At 44.1% G+C, this 24,129-nt stretch overlaps 1 protein-coding gene across 1 annotated transcript; it reads left to right on the forward strand.

Annotated features, from left to right (window-relative positions):
• Positions 1–353: 353 nt before the first annotated feature.
• Positions 354–23,988, forward strand: LOC134490915 (ceramide kinase-like). The gene is made up of 13 exons (XM_063294291.1): positions 354–554; positions 9,551–9,652; positions 10,450–10,575; positions 11,332–11,460; positions 11,597–11,660; positions 14,834–14,979; positions 15,138–15,212; positions 15,532–15,684; positions 16,327–16,432; positions 16,644–16,726; positions 18,443–18,642; positions 22,576–22,772; positions 23,415–23,988. Exons 1-13 carry the CDS (start codon positions 437–439, stop codon positions 23,476–23,478), a joined length of 1,563 nt encoding a protein of 520 aa, XP_063150361.1. The 5' UTR covers positions 354–436; the 3' UTR covers positions 23,479–23,988.
• Positions 23,989–24,129: the final 141 nt, after the last annotated feature.

Genomic DNA, 24,129 nt, shown 5'->3' on the forward strand with positions numbered 1-24,129 from the left:
TCCTCTAAGGAAAGCACCCTGCCCCTAACAGTTTTGTCTGAACCCTGAATTTCGTCTTTGTGAGTTTACAGCACCAAGAAAGGTCCATAACTGAAAGTTTGTCTTGAACTTTAGTGATATTATGCCATCCAGTGGGCGCCCACCCCAATACGCTTCCTTGCTGAAAAAGGGGACAGGTTGGGGTGTACATTAGGCAGGCTCTCCTCGGGGCATAGCAGGGGCAAGGGCGGGAAGAAAGCGGATCGCAATGCCAGCTACAAGCGGGGCGGGTTCCTGGGGGTTTCTCCGCCTTGGGGAGGCGGAGAGCTAAACCTGAGGTAAGCAAAAGCGCTCGGCGGGAAGGAGCTGAGAGCGAAGAAAGACCCATCTCTCGATTCTGCGTTACAAACGGAGCGCGACCCTCCGATCCGGCCACCGTCCTTTCGGAATCCGGGCCATGGGAGAAACTTTCCTGCGCTGCCCGCTGCGCACTCCACGCGGCCGGGTTTTGGTGTCTCTGCCGCCGGGCGGCGAGTTCCTGCTGGGCACTCCGGAGCTCGTAAGCCGGGCGAGCGGTGAGTCTCTCCGCTCTTTTCTCGCGTCCCGAATCGGCGGAAGCGGGGTGGTGTGTGCGCCCCCGCGGTAGCCAGATCCTTTAATGCGGGGTGGGTGGGTGACCTGGGAACGGGGGCTACCGCCGATGGAGTGGGGGAACACTGGTCTCAACCCCGTCCCAGTTTGTAGCCTTTGGAAGGTGCCTTTTCCTGTACGAGTTATTCTCGCTTTCCTTCTTTCCTGCATCTTCTGAAGGGATCAGCCTTCCCACACCTGGCATCTTCAGAGATACTGAAGTACAGCTCCCACCCCATTTTGGCTGGAGGGGAGTTGTAGTTCAATAAGTGTGTACAATATGGGGGTGGTTCAGAACAACATAGCTGAAGGCCAGGGTGGAGAGAAGGTAGAAAGAGTGGCTGTATCTTGTTCTAGCAAAGCAATGCCAGTAAAAGGTAGGGTTGAAATAATCCGGGGCCTCTATAGGCAATCCAAATCCACAGCCCCATCAAGGTGCTCCAGATTTCTGGTACTTGTGATTCTTGCTCCTCAGTGGACCCAAAAATGCACCTTGAGTTTGGGGGGTTAGGTGTGCCAGCCAACAAGAATATATGCCAGATGTTTTGTGCATCAACCCTTGTTGTTGGCCAAAGCCAATGTAGGAATTGCATTCAGAGCACCAAGATGACCCTATGATTCTTAGTATGGAGGGGAATAAAGAGAGTTGTAATCTAAACATCTGGCAGAAACAAAGTTGGGACAGACTCCCTCAAACTGAACGTCTGCTTTGGACCTCTTTGTTTTTAATTGTCCCTTTGTCATAGGGAGGAGAAACTGGTACCCAGTCCATTTCAACCTGTTTTGTCCTAGCCTGGCAGCTCTCCAGTTTATTCCATGGAAGCTTCTTGACTAAAACAGACCCGTGACCTAGAGAGAGAGGCAGCCTGAGCTAGGAATGCTCATAAGTATTGTTAATTGTAGTACCTGGGCCTAGCTAAGGACTGTGCCCTGAAGTTGTCAGTCTTGGTTAATGTTTTTCCTGACTCAGCAGATCAACAAGGTAAAAATATCCACTCAGCTGTAAAATAATTTCCTTCCTGCAGGTAATGATTATCTTGGCTGAACATCGAAGGTATATGAACTCAAAGGGGTGGGGGTATATGCATATTGGGTTTTGTTGGTTTTCATCTTTGACCAAAAGTAAACTAATAATAATGGCCTCTTTTGCCTATAATGCTAAGCCACAATGTGGTTTGTTTTCTTTGGCTTGGCAAGGTATTTGAACCTTACCATTATGGCTTATGAGTAGACTCTGGTCCGATCAACAACATCCTGTCTTAGCACTATCTGTGAATAAACACCTCTGAAAAATCAGGTCTGTCTGAGCTTATAATGGTCAGTGTGGTGTAGTTTAATTTCAGTGAGGCCTGAGAGGAAAGGCTGTGCCCCTGGCTTTTATTTTATAGAGGAGTAAATCTGGTTGAGCCATCTGTATGTGTTGCGTGCCCATCTGCTTTCTTCCCCAATAGATGCCCCTCTGTGGTCCTTTCTGGTGTGCTAAAATTTCAGAGTAAGATAGGAATACTTAGGATTGTATGTAGTATATTTAAGATTTCAGATGCATTCAAATCCATGGTTTGCTGAGCATGGGAGGGTGGCCAGGTTCGCAGAAAACCCTGGGTTCGCAAATCAGACTGAGACCAAACTGAACAAGCTGCCTTATGTTTTAGTGCAATGGGTGAAGTCAGTTACAGCAATGGACTTTTCTTCTGGTTTGGCACAGAAACCAGTTGGTTACTTATGGGGTGAAGTGAGCTGCAGAATTTAAACAATATGTGGCTTTGGGAAGAGAAACTTCTGCACCACCTGGTTCTCCTTAGTTAATCACAGTCTTGATCCCAACACTTCAGTCCATACCACCTCCTGAAAAAACTGGCATATATTGTTTTGATAACAATGCATGCAAATGAGAGCCATGGCAGAGTAAGGACCTATTGCATGCCTTAGGCTTTATATCTGGGTGGGGAAATTGATATGTTTCATTTCTGCATTCCAGTGTTTTAAACCATGATTCCCATCACACTCAGCCCAGAAGACCATTGGCTGCAACCCCAAACATACCAGGAGCACAGAGTGAGGGAAGATGGTCTTAAAATATCACTGCTACATGCAAATGATAAAGAAGTGAGAGGAATATTGCTGAATGGCTGATAGAATATATCTCTGAGATATGAGACGTAGTGTAGCTGACTGGAGGAATTATTACTGTAACCTAAATATGGTGTCTGCTTTGGCAGCCATGTCTATAAAGACACGTGGTCCGGTTCTAGAGGTTAAGATGTTGGACTAGGACTTGGGAGACCCAGATTCTAATCTCCCCTCTGCCACAGAACTTCGCTGGGGGACTTTGGGCCAGCTGGTCTCATGGGATTGTTGTTTTGGGGAAAATAGTGAGGAGAGTGAATGCACTTTGCCTTGACCTCCTGAATTAAAGGTGGGGATATAAATAAAATAAATATTTATACAAACTATTTAATTCAGGAAAGGTATAATTCATGTACTGTATAACTAAGTTAACCATGTATAATCACATTATTTAATGAAGGCCAGGATATTGTCACTAGCTTGTAATGCTACATAATGTCATGGTATCATGATCATGTCTAGCTTTACATCATGTATTTGGTTGAGTAGATATGTATGAAAAATGAAATACATGAGGCCTACTCAGAGCAGGTCAAAGGCAGAAAAATTTGTTCTGGAAAATTTAAGTTTACAAGGCATGTGGAGAAGAATGACTTCACAGAAGACCCAAAGTAGGGGAGATGCATTTTTCACAACAACAACAAAATGGTTCCCAAACAACAGAGAGCTCCCATGTGAACTGGCTGAGGCAGTGGCATTCTGGGGAAAAAGTGTCCAGGTGGGACTGGCCAAACTTTGATGGGCTAGTTAAACCGCGTTGGAAGGAATTAAAAATGTACTGTATGGGGTATCTTGTACTTTGGAACCATCAGGAAGAATGAGGTACCCAGCATGATGGGCATCCTGCCTCAGTTCTTCTGGAACTCTAGCCTAATCTGGAAAGGGAGGCATTGATGAATGAAGGGACTTAAGGGTGAGAGTTTAGGGTAATAGGACAGATCAACTTTCTGCAAGGGCTAAGCATTTACGCCCCAAATCTGGGAAAGACTTTAGGATAGAGATTAAAAAACTGGCATGTGAATACATCTGCAATTTTTTGTTCTTTAAAAGATTCTTTGGACCCTTTTTTCTTTCCCTGTTTTCTACCTTTGTACCAACCTTGCTCCCATGTAAGGAACAACGCAAGAGAGTCCTGCAAAAGTTGCTGCTCCAGATTATTACAGACTGGCCAGCGCTAAGGGTCATCCCTGCCTCCTGGCATTAGTATTTCTCCATTTCTAGAGTCAATAGGGCGGTCTTCAGTAGTAGAAATAAGAGATAATTTAGCAGACCTAATGAGGAGCAGCCGGCTCTTCTTAGCCTGACTGCCCTTCTGGCCCTCCAGCAAGAAATTAGAATTTCCTTTAAGCTGAAATGTACTGTTCCCTCCCCCCACAAACACACATTTGAACCAAGTGATATTAAATTGATGAGGAATTTTGTTGAGTGACAACAGAGCTGAATGAGGTAGGGTTGAATCCTGCAGAACTGAGGGATGGAAAAATTCAGTGCTACATTATCATCCAATTTTATCTGGAGACGTTCAGTTATCACAGAGAGCTCTTGGAAAGGTTCAACATGTGAATCCTTGAAACTTATGAACTTCACTTCTCCACTAATTTCTACACTTTTTAAATGCTAAATTAGCATCAAGCAGTGGAGAGACCAAGGATCATGGCTGATACAATCTTTTTTATATGAATACTAGGTTCATAAATTGGGAGGCACCTTTTAGATCATTATGTCCAGCCCCCATGTTTAGCGCAGGAATCTAAAATAAATTAATCTAAATTAAAGCATCCCAGACGGGTGGTGACTAGCTTCTCTTGAATACATCCAATGTAGAAGAGCCCACTAACTCTTTGGTAATTGGTTCTACTGTCAAATAATCTTATTGCTAGAAGCTCTTTTTTTTTTTTTTAATGGAATCTGCCTTCCTGTACCTTAAATTCATTATTTTGTGTCCTGCACTGTGGAACAACGGAGGACGCTGTGTGATATCCTTTGAGATACTTGAGGAGTGCTAAAATGAAACATTCCCAACTCCTTCCATTCGGTCTCCATAACACCTAGTTTTCTAGCCTCCTGATCACCCTCATTGCTCTCTGAAGTTCTAGTCCTGCTGCCCAGAATTGGACATAGTACTCAAGAAGGGGTCTGACCAACACAGAAGAAAGTGAAACTTTGCGTGATTCAAAAACTACACTTCTCTTGATGCAGCTTAGCTTGTGTGTTATTTGCAGTCAATTACTATTTCAAGTCCTTTTTCACTAGTCTGTTATCAAGCCTGGGCATCTGACTTCTAGTTCTCATAACCTTGTATCTGAATTGTGATGTTTGATTGCTTTATGGTATTCTGGAGAATTCTTTATTTGAATAATTGTGTCTTCAAATGAGGTGGAATGTCTAACAGATCCTGGGAACAGGAGAGAATTGGACCATTAAAGAAAAAAAAAACACTTAGTTCCTTAGAGGGGGGAAATGTGAAAACAAGAGTCCCAATCCATCTTAATCACACTAAGTTGGAGAATTGCTTTGGCATGCTTTCAAGATTTTATTACATTATCCTAATAGCAATAAAGTTCATTCCAGACATCCAAGGGGTTTTTGCTTCCTTAATTTGCCTGCTTCAAAGGGCTTGACATTAAATGAACAAAGGTAGACAAAGAAAATGTTGGTGGAGGGGGGACTGATTCTGACTTGTTGGAAAAATGGGAGGTGGCTAGAGTGGCTAATACCACTTTAAGGAAAGTTCATATTTTACTTGTCTTGAAGGAGGAGGTGGTTTGCCCCTTGCTGAGAAAAATACACAATTTTTAGAACATTTGTAATTTCTATTTGCATTTGTACCATGCAGTAAGGAATATTCATTCCTAGACAAGAATAATTTAAGGGCTTACTTTCTACGTATGTTCTCTAAATAGCCTAGAACTTTGGAGGACCACTTTCCTCCATTTATCCTCCCTCATGAGCTCACTTCAACACTGTCCCTCGTTTGAGTGTCCTCCCCACATTCTGTGAGAGTCTCCATAGATTACAACTATAAAAGAAGACTTAACCATCCTTCTTCTCTCAGATGCTTCAGCCTGTTGTCAGCAGGCTGCCAGCAGTCCTGTTAGAGCAACACATCGTGACAGAGGAAACATCACTTGCACAACTCAAAATAGTAGTGAACTAAATGTACAGCATTTCTGAAGTAAAAAGGCCCTGCTTATTCAGGCCAAGCCTAACACAAAGTTGCATTCTGCGAAGACAGAGCTAACAGCTAGCTTGACAAAGGAGAACCCACATTCCCTGTCTCTGTTTTGCCTGGCATCGGATAACACTAGATCAATAAAACAAGAAAAGGCAGTAAATATGTCAGAGGTTACAGCTATAAAACCATTTGTGTGTTCTAACTAGTGTCTTCTAATTGACATCTTTAGGTGCTCAGCATCGTATCTGAAACACTTTGGCCTTTTATGCAATATGTTATTTTCTATTCATGCTTGAGATGCTGCGTCCAGCCATTGGTTGTTGTTGGATTAGTGTCTACCTTCTTTTCCCTCCTGTATTTTCTAGCTGGCCCAACTTTTTGGAAGGTAGCAATGCACAGATATTCCCGAAACTGAGAACTATAGTTTCATTTAACATATATCTAAAAAAATGACAAAGATGCTTAAGAATATTTTAAATTTTGAAATTAAAATGATGCTATCTAAAATTTCATAACTTTCTGTCAAATATGAGATATTAATTAATAAGTAAGAAGGCTAGGGAAGTATAAAACTCAAACATGGGAATATGTTATATCAGCTCTTTGAGAAGGAAAGCTTAGTTGGCCTCTTAACTGTAGGCTGTGTGTCTTGGACAGACTTAGTACAAAATTCCTTTATGAGCCTCAGTACAGAAATGGTCAATGACATGATTGCGTGAATGTGAGGTCAACTGTAATTATATACTGTGCCATGGAAGATTCTTTTAGCCTTAATAGAATGGTATTTTAGTAAAAAGAAAGAAAAATATCATGAAATATTGGATTCTTTGAATGGAGAACAACCACTCACAACATGTTCTTAGGAGGCTCAGAAAAAGCACAGGATGGATGCTAGAGGCACCGCCATTTTTTTTGTCTCCAGCCTCCCATTGTGAGTGCATGGAAGAGCCATTTTGATAACTCCCCATCCACAGCCCTTAGCCATTAATTTGCTTATGCTTATATTAAAAAATAGGCCATGTTAGTAGTTATCACAACTCTTCTCTCAGCTCATCTTGGCTTTGAGGGCCAAGAGGCTTCCGACTCCAGCTTCTTGTCCTTTGCTTGGTCTTTTTGCAGAAAATAATGATAAAAGCGTTGTCATGGGTCACCACCCAGGCCCAAGGTCCCCTGGCACTTCAGGCTGGACCCAAGTTAATTCAAAGCATGTGTGTTTGCAAATACTTCCCTTGAGGCTGGCACCAATGCCCAGATGCAGAGGGGTAAGAGAGAAGGTGGAAGAGATTTTTTTTTTAAAGAACTTTAGAAGAGATGTGTTTCAAAGTTCTTTTACTGGCTGGGGATGGGGGTTGGATTTCACAAAGATGTAGCACATATTCTGCAGTTTCCATCACAGCAATTTCCCTCCAGCAAAGAAATGCGGATGCCGGAACAGGTTCTTCAAGTTGAGGCCCTCTGAGTCAAGCCATTGTAGTCCTAATGATCTGTGAAAGTCCAGTTGATTTTTTGCCTGATAGGCATTGACTTAAAAGCAGAATATGACTGGCCTGACCAGAATTTTCATTCATTTGGCCAGCTGCTGGAATGGGAAGAAGTTAAATTCTTAGAAATGGCATGCCAGTTATCCTATTTTCTGTAATATGAACTCAGTTGCAAAAAAAATGTGATGGGGAGGAGGCGCTGTCCACGGCATTCTCTGGTTCTGACAGATTCTTTTGGGAGAAAAAACTGTCTTCTGACAGAAGGGATGCGTATTTTGTGGAAGTCTGGAATTTAGAGCACTTGATCATGAAGTGGTCTAAAACATTTCTTTTTGACACAGAGCAGAAGTGCTGTGTGTGAAATTGGGGCCCTCAAAAAAGCAGTGATAAAGTATGAGGCAGCAGGGCTTGATCAAAGAATTGGGGAAAGGTATGAAACAGGAATCTGACTCTGCCCAAGGAAAATTCAGAATCAGTGCATGTGTGATCTTCAGAATGAATCCCTGGAGGTACAGAGGTGCTCTGATTCTATGGGACCCTTCCATTCCATTTATGAAATTCCTGTCACACAGAGGTAACTATAGGTAGTCCTCAACTTACAACCATATGGTCAGCGATTATTCAAAGTTACAACGGTGCTGAAAAAATGGACTTACGACTGGTCCCCAAAGTTATGGCTGTTGCAGTGCCCCTGGTCACGTGATCAAAATTCAGGCGCTTGGCAGCCCACCCACACTTACAACCACAGGGACACTTCAGCTCCTTCCACCCGCCTATCTTCCCCCGCATCTCTGCCCTTTTGGCTGCCCTGCACCTTGCCTCATGGGGTTGCAAGCAGCCCCAGAACTGCATGGCTCTGGGGCTGCTTACGATTCTGCAGCTCAGGAGCTTCTTGGGGCACCAAGAAGCCCCTGAGCCTCAGAGCAGCAAGCAGCCCCAGAGCTCTGCAGTTCTGGGGCTGCTTGCCGCCTGACAAGGCAGGGTGCAGGGCAGCCAAAATGGCAGAGATGGGGGAGAGATATGAGGGTCAGGGGAGTTGGAGGCAGTCCCTTACCTTAGGTAAGGTATCTTAAGCTCAGGGCTGGGAGGGACCAAGCTTAGAATGGCTTGGATTGGGGTAGGTCTTAACGAGCCACAATTCTTGTTTAATGATGGCAATGGGGAATGCCGGGTTTGTGGTTGCTAAGTGACATCTTGCTTTATGACCACATTGCTAAGTGATGGAATTTGGTCGTAAGTTGAGGACTACCTTTGATAGAAAGGATTGCTAGATCTCAACTCTTAAGGTTTTAGCCTCCTTGAGGTCCATTGCGAAGGGATTAAATCTCAGGGTATAAGGCAAAGACAAAGAAGTTACACTTCTGAACTTTTGAAGATCTTTGGATCAACTTTGTTGGGCTCATGCTGAGGTCTGCAATTCAGTGATGGCCTCACCATCAGACCCTGGAGCCCCTGGGTTCGTGGCTCTCCTTCCCTGAACTTGCTAGATATGCGACAAGGCAAATGAGAAATAATCTCCAAGTATCCTGTCTTCTCCTTTTAGGGGCTGCAAATGGGAGCCAGGGGGGAAAGAGAATGAGCAAGAACATTGGTAAAGAATCCATCAGGGTTCCTTGCCTCCAAATCCCCTAAACCTGAAGCTAGCTCTGAATGGTAGCCTCCCCACTGACAAACATTCTCTGAACCTCTGTCTAATGATGAAAGGAATGAATCCTCCCCCAAGTAATTATTTTCTACCAATCACCAGCCAGCAAGGAAGCACTCGTGAGTGAGCAGTTGAAAGACAGATGGTGACAATTTTCATGCCGGTGTGCTATTGGAAAGCTGTCAGCTGTGGGACCATGTCAAGAAGAGAAGACAAATACATGGATTTTGATCCTTATGCCCCTGCCTCAGACTAAAGGAAGCTTTTATCAAGGCTTCTGAGAACTATTATCATCTCTTCTGCCAAGCTTTTAATGTTTAATTTTAATTCTGATTTTAACTGTATTAATGTTACACATATATTTACACACACACACACAACACACACATATACACAACAAATGTGTGTACATACACATACCAACCCACATACACACACAGCTGTTGAAGAAGCAGAAAGGTAGGATATAAATTCAATCAATAAAAATTAGCAAGTTTCTTCTCTCCCTTCCAGACCCAGGATTCTGCATTCCCACCCAGGAGATGGTTGCTGTGAGGCTTGGAACAGCCAGTAAGGAGGTTTGGGAATCTACTGAGAATGAAAACTCTTTCACAGGTGAGCAAGATGGATCCAAGCAGGCAGGTTTATAGCATCCAGGTAGCTGGGTATTATTATTCAGAATGTGGGTCACTAAAGTCAAATAAAAAAAAAATGAAATCTGAGGCAGATGGGTTACAACTGTGAACAGTTTTGTTTGGTTGCAGATTTTTTTACCACCTGTTTCTCAGCCTTAGATATTGAAGGCACAGTGTGTTGTGGGAACCCAGTTATTCTTAGTGTGTTGTATGAACTAGGCCATCACCTTAAGCTATAATACGGTTTCTCTTTGGGGGCACATCACATTATGCAAACATAGTAATTGTGGTTCATTACTTTGGGCTTAAGAGTTGTATGAACTCAGCTAATACTGTCATCATCACCTTTCCTTAAATTGTAACCAGGAAATTCAGGAAGTAGGAATTCAGACTTAGAGCCAGTGTAACCTGAAGTTTGCTGGGTGACTTTGAACTTTTTGCAGCCCAGTCTACCCTATAGAATTGCTGTTGGGGGAAAATTGGAGAAATGAGTGTTTTGTATATGCTGGTCTATGACCGTAAATTGATGAGTGCTTTGCATACCACTTTGAGCTCCTGGTGAAAAGGCAGGATATAAATCGAAGAACTCAGATTAATAATAGTACAATTCTTCAAGATGTTTGCATGCATGTGTAAATACATGTGCATAATTTCACATGCAAAATTGGCTCGTAATGTCCAGAGCAATCACTCTGTTGGATCTTACTCATAAATCCTCTAGCAATCACTCTAATGTTCTGCTCCCTGCCCTTTCTCCCTTTCTCCCTTTCTTTCTAGTTTTTTTTATACAGCGGGAAAAAGGAGAGTATTGGAACCTCGGGGTGCTGGAGTTCACTGCCCCATCCATGTCTCAGCTGGCAACACGCTGGGTCTGTGCCCTTCAGACCTGGATTCATCATCATGGTCAGTTCCTAGCCAAGCTGAAGTCAGGAGCAGATGGGAAGTAGTAGAGCTGCGAAGAGATGCCTTTCTTGATCTCAGAAGACAAGGCATGGCTGCCATGGCAGAGACAGGCAGCATATAAGTGGGTGGGGTATGGTTTCCAAGAAGGGAACCAGGGAACCTCTCTTAATTGCAAGTGGGGCAATGTCAGCCCTTCAAGGCAGACCAGATCAGGAAATGAAATGAATTGCTCTTAGTCAGCAGTAAGGGAAAGGTGCTTTGTATAGTGCGTGCTCAAAGCCCATTTGTATCTTTTTTTCTTTTGAACATCACTGAAAATAAGTCTTGAGTTGGTGTTAAATGAAGTTTTACCCTGCAGAAGGCAACTGCCTGACCTTGTTCAGGCTGGGAAGCTAAGTCAGGCTGAGCCTGGTTAATAGGTGGATGGGAGACTACCACAAATACCAGGGCTGAAGACTAGATTCTGGAAGAAAGCAATGGCAAGCCACTTCTGCACTGTTGCCAAGCAGACTCTGCAACCTGAAGGAGACTTTGCCCTAAACCTTTACCCCTGACACAGTATGACACCTAATTGGATCCTCCTTGTTCTGAAGCAGTGTTTTTCTGAATACCAGCTATAGAGAGAGAACAAAGGGAGGCTTTTTCTTCATGCATGCTTGAGGTAGTGATTGACTACCAAGAGAATCCAGATGCTGGATTAGATGGAGTTTTGATCTCATCCTGCAGATATTTACCTTTCCCTTCCTTGTGCTTCAGGTGTTACACGGCCCAAGAGTCTCCTTGTCTTCATCAATCCAGTGGGGGGACGTAGGCAAGCAATGGAGATCTATCAAGGGCAGGTGGCTCCCTTGTTTGCCCTGGCTGGGATCCATGCCCAGGCTGTGGGTGAGTCCTGTTGTCTTCTTCCATCACTCTCCCTTTCCTTCTGATTGTGACATCTTTTATCCCCAGTGGCTTCTAGCCTCCCCGGTTGCTTAGTCGTTTGTCTGAGTCTCCTGCTTTCTTCCTCTCTCCATCTCAGAGACCCGCCATGCGAATGAGGCTCGTGACTACATCCTACAGCAAGATCTCTGTGACTTTGATGGGTAAGTATTTTTGACTTCGTTTGCCTGCATCTGTATTCCCTGCTTTCTTGTTTATTTTCCAGATAATTTTATCAAAGATTACAAATAGAAAGGATAAAAACTAATACAGACTACAAAAATATAAAAAGAAAAAAAAAAGAAAAACAGTGTGAAAAAAGAAAAAAAAAGGGGGGGGGGAGAAATAGCTTCCCTCTTCATCCCAGCAAGTATAAAAAATTTCAGTAGCTTATCACCATCTCTTAATACAACATAAGCTCTCTTCACCCCTTTACTCATCTCTTAACTAAAAACAAAATCGCCATCCGTTCCTTATCAACAAAAGTCCAGTAAGGGATACCAGATATAATTATCTATTTTAATCTCCCAGAGAGTGATTTCTGTTCATCGTTTTTTGTCCCAAGAGTCTTGCAAAGCTTTAACAGAACTCTTTTGTACATCAAGTAAGAGAAAGTTACCCAAATCCCTTTTCTGTTTTAATAATTGTACATCCCCTTTAAGCAATGAAACATCAACCAGTTTCGTTTGGGTATCCAGTATATCTTTCTCCATATCCTTCATTGCTGTTGTATTTAAATCCACATTCAGATTAGTTTCAGACTTCTCCAGTGTGGCTTGTTCTTCTTCTGTAACTTCATTAAAATACCCTCTGTCTATCATATCAAGTAATTTGGAAGATCAATGTTAAAAAATATGAAAATTTGTTGCTCCATTCTTTATTGATGAGACAAATTTATTATCCTCTAGCTCCCTCTAGTGTCAAATCTTCAAAGTCCCATTATCCTATTCTCTCTGAAACGCCCCCCCAACAATCACTATTTCCCAGAAGTATTCTATTTGATTTGAAATCCAGGGGGAGAATTCTTCTAATAATTTCAAAATTAAAATTCCAAATCCATATGGACCCTTAATCCATTGTTAGTTTTCCAAAATCAATACTCTAAGCACCCTTTTGTTGCTTAATCAAAAAAATAATATTTTAACTCTACTTAAGCTTTTCTGTAATTTGTATTTTAACTTTTTTCCAAAACTTTAATAAACTTCTTATAATTTTTTCCCCCAAAACTTTAAAATCTTATTGAAAAATTCTTTATCCAGGGAGAGGGCAACTCCCCCAATGAATACTGTATAACTTGCCTTCTGAAGGATCTTAATATTTCCAAGGCAGTTAAAAAAAAAGTGATTAAGAAATGAGGCTCAGTCGAGCTTTATGTCCTTAAAAAGGGCTGCATTGATGACTGTGAGCAAAGATGCTTCCTCCCTCAACTCCCAGCCACTCAACTCAGAAGCGGACTGTGAAACCTCAATTCCTGCGTTTACTCAGAAGGAGGGGCCATATCTCAAGATCTCCCCTTCTCTGGTAATATCACATCAGATAATATAAGATATCAGAGGCCAGGATCCTGCATCCAGCTGCCGATTTCTCTCAAAAACACCATCCTGCTGTGAGAGGAACATCTAGTCTGTCATGGTGCTCACTGGAACCATAGTCCCTGCTTTCTGAGGACATTCAGGCCTCTAGCTGAATCTGAGCCATCCATTCAGTTCACTCCATGGCATCTTCCCCAACCTGTTGCTCTCCACTTATCCTGGGACTCAATACCCAGAATCTCCCAGCACAGGATTACATTAGGAGGGCACCAAGTTGGCAAAAACTATTCTTTGGAAGCCAAATAATCTGCTCCAAGCAGACATCGGGAGTCCCACAGAACAAGGGCTACAAACCAGATTCATCTTCCGATGGTTCAAATACAGAAGAAGGGAGGGAATCTAATCTGGTTCTCTTGTTCCAGGTTTGTCTGGCAATCCAACCATGGAGAAAATTTCTAGTTAATTCCAAACGCTGTAATTCATTAATTCATTCACAGGTAGATTACACAACCAGATTTAATACTTGATTCTACCATAACTGGGATAAAAACAGATTTTTGAACAATAAAATAGTGAGGAAAATGCTTTCATAGATGTGGTTAAATGTTATGAACGTTAGATATTTGATTTAAGATCAGTTCTTGTTCCTAAATGGCTCTACAACAAGAATGCTTCTGGCCTTCTCTGCAAATTAAAATTATATATATTTTTTAAAATTCTGAAGGCTATTACACAAAGGTTTTAAATTATTTATTTATTCATTTATTTATTAGATTTGTATGGCCACCCATCTTAATACACAACTCTGGGCAGCTCACAACAGCAATAAAATCCCAGTAGCATTCCATCAATTCCAGGTTCTCTTATGTCATTCATGTATGGTTTGTTATAAACGTAAAAACAAAACTGTAAAATAAAATAAAACCAAAGGCCCCTTAGGGTGCCCCAACAACCAACCCAAGACACCCTCACTCTACCCCAGCACCTGGGTAAAAAGCCCCACCTAGTCATGGCTGCCACCTGATTGAGCAGGAGCCATGAGTCAGGGAGGACCTCCAAGTTGTACACCAGCCCAGTCCAGGGAAGCGCAACCCCATCCAGAGTCAGAGATGACATAATCCCAGACCCTGGGGTGGGGGGCAAAAACCCAAAGGCGCTCTGTCTTGCAAGGACTGAGTTGAAGTCTCAAATACAATATTTAAATATAGCAGCTAAACCCTGTCAAAAGAATTTTGAGATCTGAAAAAAAAGAAGTACTGTTATTGAAATATAAAAAATGTGTACATCATGCATTTTGCAAGAGCAGAATTTCCCCCAATATGTCCAGTTCTGGCTACAATTAGGAAGCGATGTATGGAATTTTTAGAAACTCCTTCTGGCATGAATCTGACGCTGAGCCGTTTGGGGTCTCATCAGTGTCCTGTGAACTGCTTGGCATTTTATTATGAAAAAGAGATAAAAGAGCGTAGGTAATAATACATGGTTGAAAAATAAAAGGTCTGAGAGCTGGCTTGGCTGAATGTTGCTCCCCATCAGAGCTCTCTATGCCCAGAAAAGTAGCTTCTGTCATGAACTCTTTTGCCACTTAATTCTACCCACAATATTAAGGGGTCATGAGCAATCCCATAGGATATTCTCGCTCCGTGCCACTCAGTGTTACGTTAGCAGCCGTGGCAGCATCCTTGTCCCTCATGGAAGTGGGGGTGGAAATAAGGGAATCTCCCCCATCTGCCTAGGGAAGGTCCATAAAGGCAGTTGCTTCAGAGCCTGACTAACCTGGCCTATCTACCTCCCCCCCACCCCAGGCTGGTGAGCGTGGGAGGCGACGGCACGTTCAATGAACTGATGCACGCCTTGATTGACCGAACCCAGCAAAAGGCAAGGAAGCTCAAGGAGGACTTTGAGGCAGAGCTTCTGCCCCCAAGACTTCGCATTGGCATCATTCCTGCAGGTGAGGCCCATAGCTTCCCTCGGTTAAGACCTGATGCTTTCTCTAAGGGCTGGGAAGTAATGGCTAAAAGTTTAATCCAAGGGTCTGGGGGAAGCAGACAGCCTTGAGAACTACTTTTCAGCCGCCGAGTGATAGGATGTCTTCTGTTTCTACTCCAGGTTCTACAGATTGTGTCTGCTTTGCAACTGTGGGAACAAACAACCCTGTTACCTCTGCTCTGCACATCATTATAGGTGCTTAGCCAGCATGCACTACCCATCTGTGGCTGTTGAGAGCATGGGTCCTTCAAATTTCCCTGAGTAGGGAATTTTGGAAAGCTAGGTTTGGAAGTAAACCTACAGGTTGAAAATGGTGTGACTCATCAGTGGTCTGTCCTTCCAACAAAAAAATTCACGCCTGCTTGGGTCACAGCATTCATGTTTGAGAACATTTATCTTTCTTGGGGAAAGGCTGTGGGCCTACAGATACCAGCCCCACACCTAGAATGGGGTGGGAAAGCGGGGCATTTTCTGTCTGGTCTCTTTTCAATGCCATCTTTTTTTTCCTTCCTAGGGGACAGCCAGCCCCTAGATGTCTGCAGCATTTGGCATAATGGGAAGCTTTTACGCTACTCAGTCTCCCTAGTCGGTTACGGTTTCTATGGTGATGTAGTGAGCACCAGTGAGAAGCACCGTTGGATGGGGCCAGCGCGCTACACCTTTGCAGGTATATTTCAGCAGAAGAAGAAACCATTTGTGATTCGCTGGATGAAGCGAGCTGGGGGAGGGAAAACACGCAAGGAAAACACAGATCCATAAAATGAAATTGTTCTTGACAGGCATGAAAGAAATCCAGGCTCAGGGGCCATAGTAAGAGAGCACTCCTCCATGCCCGGCCAGTTTTAAATTCCAATTCTCAGGAGTTATTGAAGTATTTTTGAAAATATGCATGATGCTACTTAAGCAGTGGTGTTTTCATGAGAAAACATGATCATGTATGTGATATAACTTTAGCTCCCCCCCACCAGTCTTTCTGGAAAGACACAGAAACTGTTCATTGTGACAACAGCTGTGATTTCTGTGTCAGTTGCCAGATTCCTCCAAAACCACTCTCCTGTGATATGACAAATTACCAGCCTTTCTCTGTATCCTCCACAGGGATTCAGCAACACCGCACCTATTCTCCTTAAAACTCGCTTACAGTATTTCAGAATTAAACAAAAGCCATTAAAAACAAAAGAGCCCAAACCTTCTGTGAATTTTCTGCTAGTAGTGGTGGGGGGGGGGTGGAGCGTGCATGCGAGTGTGTATGTGTGTGTGTATATACACACCCAGCCCAAACCCCACCTTCAGTTGTTTTCTCTTTCAGGAGCCAAAGCAGTGCTAAGAAACCGCAGCTATGAAGGCACTGTGGAATTCCAGTTAGCTGCATCAGAGGAGACCAATCCGCGGGATCAGTCACGCTGCCGGTCAGGGTACGTTGATGGGAAACCGCAGCAGTGGGGTTGCCAGGAACACGGCCGCAGAAGGGGTAGAGCAGCCTTCTCTGATTTGTCTAATATTTTGGATTATAGCTCCCATGATTCCCAGCTGGCTAGGAATCAAGAAAATTGGGCTCCAAGACATTAGGAGGACCGAGTGGGGAATTACATAGGATCGAATTGTAACACAAGCTCTCCTTTCCAGCTGCATGGTCTGTTCTGAGTCTAGCAAAAACCTTGTGGGTGAAAGCAAGGAAGGAAAATGTTCAGAACTCACGAAGCAGGCAGGTAAGCGCACCAGAGGACATTTTTCTTTTTTAACTGCAGAAGACTGACACTGAAAATTAATCTTACTAACCCTTGTGACAAGAAGCCTATAAGGTAAGCAAGCATTACTATCTCACAACCCCCACCCCCTCCATACTGGGGCTAGCCTGGGGCCAAGGGAATGTGCCTTGCCCTAGGTCATGGACCTTATGGACTTCAGATGGACTCACACTCCAGTTTTACAGTCCATTTGGCTGCACCAGTTCTCTGTATAATTGCCTGGGCAATGACGACTCAGATCTGACAAGCCAGGCTGGAGTGATGGATGAGAGAGACAACATCTACACATAATCCAGTCATTTCTTGTCACGGAATGTGCTTTTACTAGCAATTTTTTTAAAAAGCAAGCTACTGTATATACATGCACAGGTCTGATTACACTTCCAGCCTATGTCTTGTTAGGTTGGCCAAATTTGAGTTAAGGAAGTAGTCTTACTTGTCTGAAGCTGGCCGGCCTTTGTCATAGGCAGGCCCCACGTGGCTGAGATGGAAGCGGCTCCTGTGCACGCAGGGCTACCCTGCGATCGTTAATTAATTAAAGCACAGAAGCCTGCCTCGGGGGGCAGTTTGGGTGGATGCCCTGGTCCCTGAATCCCTTCCTTTTCCCCCTCCCACTCCCTAGGTTATATTGCCAGAATACATCTGCAAATTGCCCAATTACAGTGAGATGATTTTATTTTTTAAATAAAATAGGTATGGGCATTCCGTAATAGGCTAACTGTACTCCTTTTACTTAAAAAACATGAAAGGGGGGCAGAAAAACCTGCCAATTCCTGCTTTAGTGGTACAGTATTGCATTATTGTCATGCCCATGTAGCCGAAAAAGAAAAAAAGTGTTTTAAAGAAGTGTGGCCTTCACTACCCCACCTCTGCCCAGCAAAATTTACCCCGGAAAAAGAGGAACGGTTGAAGTAGAAATCTTTGTTCTAATTTCACCTTGGCTGCCAGCTTGCTGGGTGATCTTAAGCAGGCTCCAGTCTCCTAGATTCAGGATTCCCATATATAACATGGAAGAATGATAATAATACTAGTAATAGTAATAATAGCAGCCTGTTTTATAAGGTTGTAATGTTTACACAGCTAATAGATCCAGACTGCTTGAAGTGATAAATAGAAATCCAATTAGTGCATTTGGAAAGGTTATTATGGGGCATCTTTGTCTGCTATCCCCTGACTGCTTGCCATGCAGTCGGTCTCATGCTTCCTTGACTGCCTGCTTCCTCGAGATCTCTCTCCTGGAAAAGCAAACTAAAAAGAATGTGCCTGGCAAGTGGTTTCTATTTTCAATGCCTCTGTTTTGCAAACAGCGGGAAACCCAACCCGTCTGGGCTGCTTTGCTTTCTTTCTTAAGGGTGGGTAGAAGAGGGAGTGTCCTGAGAGCCCACATTTCTGCAGGAATAAAATACCGGGCAGCAAATCCTCTGCCTGCGCTTTTGGCAGTCTCAGACCGGAACTGCTGGATCTGGGCTAATAGGCTTTGTCGTTCGGCAGCCTCATTTCAGAAAAGGGGGAGGGCTGGGTCCTGGAAAAGCCTTGTAGTGGACAAAAAGTAGTAACAGAGAGTTGTTCTCTCTTAGTAATAACGTCAGAAGGTTGTCGGGAACAACTGGGAGCCCTGACTAGCTAAGGAGCTTCCTGGGTGAAGATGCTGAAGATAAGCCTCTCTCTCCCCTCCAGGTGGTGAGTGGCAGCGTGTTCAGGGCAGCTTCCTGGCAGTCAACCTGACCTGCATGAGCAGTGCCTGTCCCAAGAGCCCCCAGGGTCTCTCGCCTTGTGCCCACTTGGCTGATGGAAATGCCGACCTCATTTTGGTGCACAAATGCTCCGTGTTCTCCTTCCTGCGGCATTTGAATCGGCACACCAACTGCTCAGACCAGGTATGGAGGGGGCCCTGGTGCTACCCTATTGACTAGGGAGTCAGGATTTCAAGACTTCATAGTGATTGATTGATTGATTGATTGATTGATTCGATTTCTATAGCCACCCATCTCAGCAAATGACTCTGAGTGGCTTAGTTATGGTTGTGCACATGTGCATGCAAAGAGAACAAAGGATAAAATAAGCACATTTATTCCTGCTCTGGAATGGAGCCCTGTGACGATTGGAGGGCAGAACTGCCAATCCTCTCGCTCCATATTCTGAAGGTGGGAGGAACTGAGGAGGGAGGGCTTTGGCAGGGGTGGGTGGACAGCAGGTCTGAGGGAGGGCTGGCATTCTAGCCCGCCTGGCAAAGCAGTGGTAGTGCCATTGCTCTGATTCTCCCTGACCTCTCAGCAGCCTTCAGTACCACTGGCCATGATACCCTTCTTGACCAACTGTATTAGGAGTGGGAGACATGGTGTTTCAGTGGTTCTTCTCCTTTTTTCATGGCCAGTTCCAGTCAGGGTTGATGGGGGGAGAGTTGAGCCTGACACCCCTAACATATGGGGTGTCATGGGTTCAGTGCTCTCGCCCCTCTAGTTTGAGATCTACATGAAGCTACTGGGGAAGGTCATCTGCTGGCACAGGGCCAGAATATCTATATACGGATTATATCCAGTTGCACATCCTGATCTTGGGCCAACCAAGTGATGCTGTGGAGGTCTTAGTCCGGATGGGGAAGAACAGACTTAAAATCAGCCCTGACAAAACTGAGCAGCTATGCATTTCAAATTCTCCTCTATCAAGGACTTTCCATCTTTACTTCTGAATGGGGTACCACTCCCCCAGATAGAATTAGTGTGCAACTTGGAGGTCCTCTGGGTTCATAGCTCCTGCTGGAAGAGCAGGTGGCAGTTGCGGCTGGGGGTTGTGGGCTTTGTTCCTTTCTCACAGTCAATCATGCCTTAGTCACATTGATTATTACAGTGTGTTCCACATGGGACTGCCCTCAAAGGCCACTTGGAAGCTGCATCTAGTCTGGAATGCAGCAGCATGGGTAGTTTTGAGGGTACCTTGGCACACCCATGTAACACCTCTGCTGTGTGAGTTGCACTGGTTACCAGTAAGTATCTGGGTGCAATTCAAGGTGTTTTTGACTTTTAAAGCCCTTCTTGGCATGGAGCCTTGTTATCTGAAGGACTGCCTTTCTCCCATTGCTTCTGCCCATCCATAAGATCTGGCAGAGTGGGCATGTTCCAGATCTCATTTTTAAAGTAGTGCCATCTGATGGGCAGAGTGCCTTCTCTGTTGTGATGCTAGCCTCTGGGGTTCAAATTGCCCCTGACCCTGCCATCCTTTAAATGGCCTTGAAGATCTGGCTTTTTGGAAGTGTGTTCTGCTATGGGGTATTTATTAATGGCTTTGGAACATTAATCTCCAGACTCCTCCTGACTCCTGAGTAGAAGTTTGAAGTCTGGATACCCAGAGAGGGATATGAACACACTTTAGCACTTGCAGTAGACAGCCTTCTCTTTGGGCCACTGCAGCCCAGTAGCTCTTCCCAGCTCCTTTTAGGCTGTCCATTCCTTTGACCATAATTTTTTTTGTCTGGAAGGCTCATTTGCTGTATCCGGATTGAAACCTCACAGGTTCTAGTGGGACTGATTGTCAAAAAAATGCATGGCATTGGATTTTTGTGGAAAGGGCAGCTAGATTTGGGGACGGCCTTCCCCAGAGATTGAACAGAATCTTTATTATAGTCAATGACTAGTCCATAAAAAGTTGGATACGTAAAATTGATACTGATTAGCTAGTTAGGTAACCAGATTTGTCAAACTGCTGTGCATCTTACACAGCAGAATTTGCCCACACTTAAGGAAATAGACTCATCTGAATCTGAGAGTAGAAGGTTTAAACAGAACTAATCAGAGTGATCAGTATTTAATTGGGTGTGGAACTAGCAGCTCAGTGAGTGTTGGCATAAAATGGACAGTAAGGTAAGGCATCTTTGGTGGTTTCTGTGACATCTTCACCACATGGGCAGAATCTGGATTTAAATGGAATCCCTTTGTGTCCCTCCTCTACAACCGCCAATGGAAGTGTGTTGAACCATGCTAAGGTTAGGGCCCTCCTTAGTTTAGAAACAGTAATTTGATTTAAACACGTAGCAGGTCTGTAGGGTGTGCAAAGGCTACTTAGAAATACATTTTTGGAGAGGGACATCAAGTCTGTTTGAATATCAGTGTCCTTGAGACATTGCTTGATTGCCTCTACTGTATGTTCTCGCCCCAGCATGCACACTTAGGTTAAGGAAAAACCCCAAAGGTCCAGTTTTTTATATATCGCCATGGTCAAGGAGAAAAATTTGTCAGAAAGGATCTGAGGAGTTAGACCTGCTGGGGAGAGTAGCTGAGTCCAATATGTGAAAGTACTGTATGTATCCAGGCACTAGATTCAATCCTACTATGCCAGCTTCATGATATAAAATTGCATTTGAGACACAACACAGGACTTGGAATAGGATCCTGAGGAACTTAATCTGTATCCTTTCCAGGGGGACAAAGGACTTGTATGGACCTATCTGTGCACCAAATAATTATGCTGAACTTGGGCTGAATATACTCAAAATGTGGCATGAATATTTTGATTATTCCATCAAGTCATTTTCAACTCCTAGCCGCCAGATAGATATTCTCCATAACGATCTATCCCTAACCTGTTCTTTCAAGTCTCCCAATGGTGTACTCATTGCCACTGCCACTGTAACCCGATCCACCTTGCTGCTGGCTGTCCCCTTCTTCTCTTTCCTTCCATCTTCCCCAATATTAGAGCCTTTTCCAGAGAGCTGGGTCTTCGCATAATGTGTCTGAAGTAGGATAATCTGAGCCTGGTTATTTGTGCCTTGAGTAAGAACTCTGGGTTGATCCATCAATCTGTTTTCTTGGCTGTCGGTGGTATTCTCAGGAGTCTTCTCCGTACCAGAGTGAAGGCATCAATGCTCTTCCTATTCTGCTTCTTTAAAGTCCAACTTTCACTTCCATAGAGTGTCATGGGGAAGAATATACAATGCCTTTTGGCTGTGGCAGATCTTTGAGCTTTTTGGATTATGTTTTCCATGTGTAGCCTACATGTGGTTGTGGCATGAAATACAATGCCAAGATATGTAAACAACTTGACCTGCTTCATTGGATGATTAATTTCCAGGTGTGCATTTTAGAGCGTTTCACGAACACCAGCATGTGTTTGGCTCTTCCTTTGCCTCTTTCCAGGGGATGGTGAAAATGAATCTCTTTTGCTTTGTTTCAATAACATGACTACTTTAGTGGAACAGCGTGCTGGTGCGATGTTACTTGTAGCTTGTTATACATGTAAACCTTATGTATTGCTTAGCTCCCTGCCTGAGGAAATGTTGCACAGAAAGTACTTTGTTATTTACTCTCTAGAAGAGAGGAAGAGCTAGAAAATATGTATTTTTCTGCAGCAGGTCCTGGATATCAGTCATAAAGACTCTTAGGAATCTGATGTTAGTGGGGGCAAAATTGGGGTAGATGAATCTCTGGAGTTCCTTTCCCTTTCCCTTCCTTTCCTTCTCTCCATTTATAGAGCCACCCATCTCACAAACATGACTCTTTCTGACACTAGTAAAGACTGCACATCTTGCTGAGGGCCACACTTAGCTTTTGAGTGATATTCAGAGGTCTGACTTTAAGAAAAACTAGGTGGGTGGATAAAAACCATACTAAATTACAATTAATAAATTTAGTTAAGTTTCTCCCCAACTATTTTATTTTGTCCTGTCAAATTAAACATTACATGGGGGACCACCTCCAAGTCCTGGGGCTTGCGAGTGGTGCTATCCTCTGCTCTGTTACCAAAGATGTTCTTAGCAGCTCCCGCCAAGCTCGAGACATGGAGCTGCTTCTGCTCAGGAGATGCAATTCTGTCCACAGTTTGACCTGCCTTTTGTGAGAGTGTACCGGGTTCGGGCAGTTCGCTTCACCTCCTCCAAAGGGGGGAACTGGGAGGACGGACAACGAGATGCACAAGCACAGAACGTACTCTGTAGGGGAATATGCCAAGGACGGCCACCAGTCAGCTGCTGGACCTGCGATGGCGAGACCTTGAGCCACACCGACATCACCATCCGGTAGGTGGTTGGATGGGCTGGGTCAAAGATTCCTGGGCTGAGCACAAGGGTACAGGGGGAGGGAGCACAGCGGGCCAACTTGGACTAATGGAAAGAACTTGTACGAAGTTTTGGACTCCTTCAGTGGAACCCTAAAAGGACCACAGCAGTAACTAGTAACCCAGAATGGGACTGAAGAGAGCTGAGCAGTAATGAATAGCAGTAGGTGGGAGGCGGAAGAAGAGGGGGAAAAGCTCTGAAGGCCTGGTCAGGCTAGTGAGCTCCCCAAAAGATGGGGGAGGGGTGGCTTCCTAAAAGAGTGCAAATGCTGGCTCAAATTTGCCCACTGGACTGCAATGTTTAAGGTAACAGGAGGAAGGCATTTTTTAATGCATGGAGAATGATCGTATTAAGTGGAGTCGCTGTCCTGGCCCTATCTACTTTTTTAGTATGCAGATTCCAGCACACCACTAAAAAGGCCAAATGTGACACTTGGCCTGAAAAAAGCTGTGCAGCCCTGGCCTAGAGAAAATACCATTTGGAAGGTATCCAAGATATTACAAGATTCTGACAAGATTCTTCTAAGAGGGACCAGCTTTATCTTGCAAATTATACTGCGGTCACTGTTCTATCAGTGCTTTTTCTGATCTTCTCTCCCTGTAGGGTACACGGGAGTCTCATCCATCTCTTTGCCCGTGGAATCGAACAGGAGCCCAGCATATCCTAGCAGCTTTCTGCCAAATGAGAGACTATTTGACGGAAGGCGAGGCTCCTGCTGAGGTCATCAGACGATGGCCCCAAGAGAGACACTGTCTAATACATTTATTTATTAGGAATTGAGCCCAAAAGGTTCAAGGATAGAAGCTGAGCCTGAGAGAAAGTTCAGTTCCAATTATCAGAGACAGCTTCCTCTGTAGAGATGTGCTGCCCCAGCTCGTCTGAGGCTGCTGCCTTGCCTGGAGAAAGGCAGAGGCATGGATGCTAGGTTGGCTGCACAGGTCCCAGGTTCCCTGCTCCCATATTTTACAGCCTTCAGGCCAGCTGCAATTGCACAATACTGAGATTCAGTTGCCTAAATACAAGTAGTCCTCGACTTACCGTGCAATCACAATTGGAACCAGAAAATTTGTTGTTAAGCAGTGCAGTCATTAAGCGAGGTATCATGTGACTGCACCTGATTTTACAGCATTTTTTGCAGCAGTTGTTAAGCGAATCAACAGTCATGAAGTGAATCACGTGGTTGTTAAGCAAATCACACAGTTCCCCATTGATTTTGCTTATTGGAAGCTGGCTGGAATGATTGCAAATGGTGATCATGTGACCCTGGGATGTTGCAGCAGTTGTAAGTGCAAGGACCAGTCATAAGTCATTTTTTTTC

The sequence above is a fragment of the Candoia aspera genome, chromosome 2, assembly GCF_035149785.1.
Source record: "Candoia aspera isolate rCanAsp1 chromosome 2, rCanAsp1.hap2, whole genome shotgun sequence".
Lineage (NCBI taxonomy): Eukaryota > Metazoa > Chordata > Lepidosauria > Squamata > Boidae > Candoia > Candoia aspera.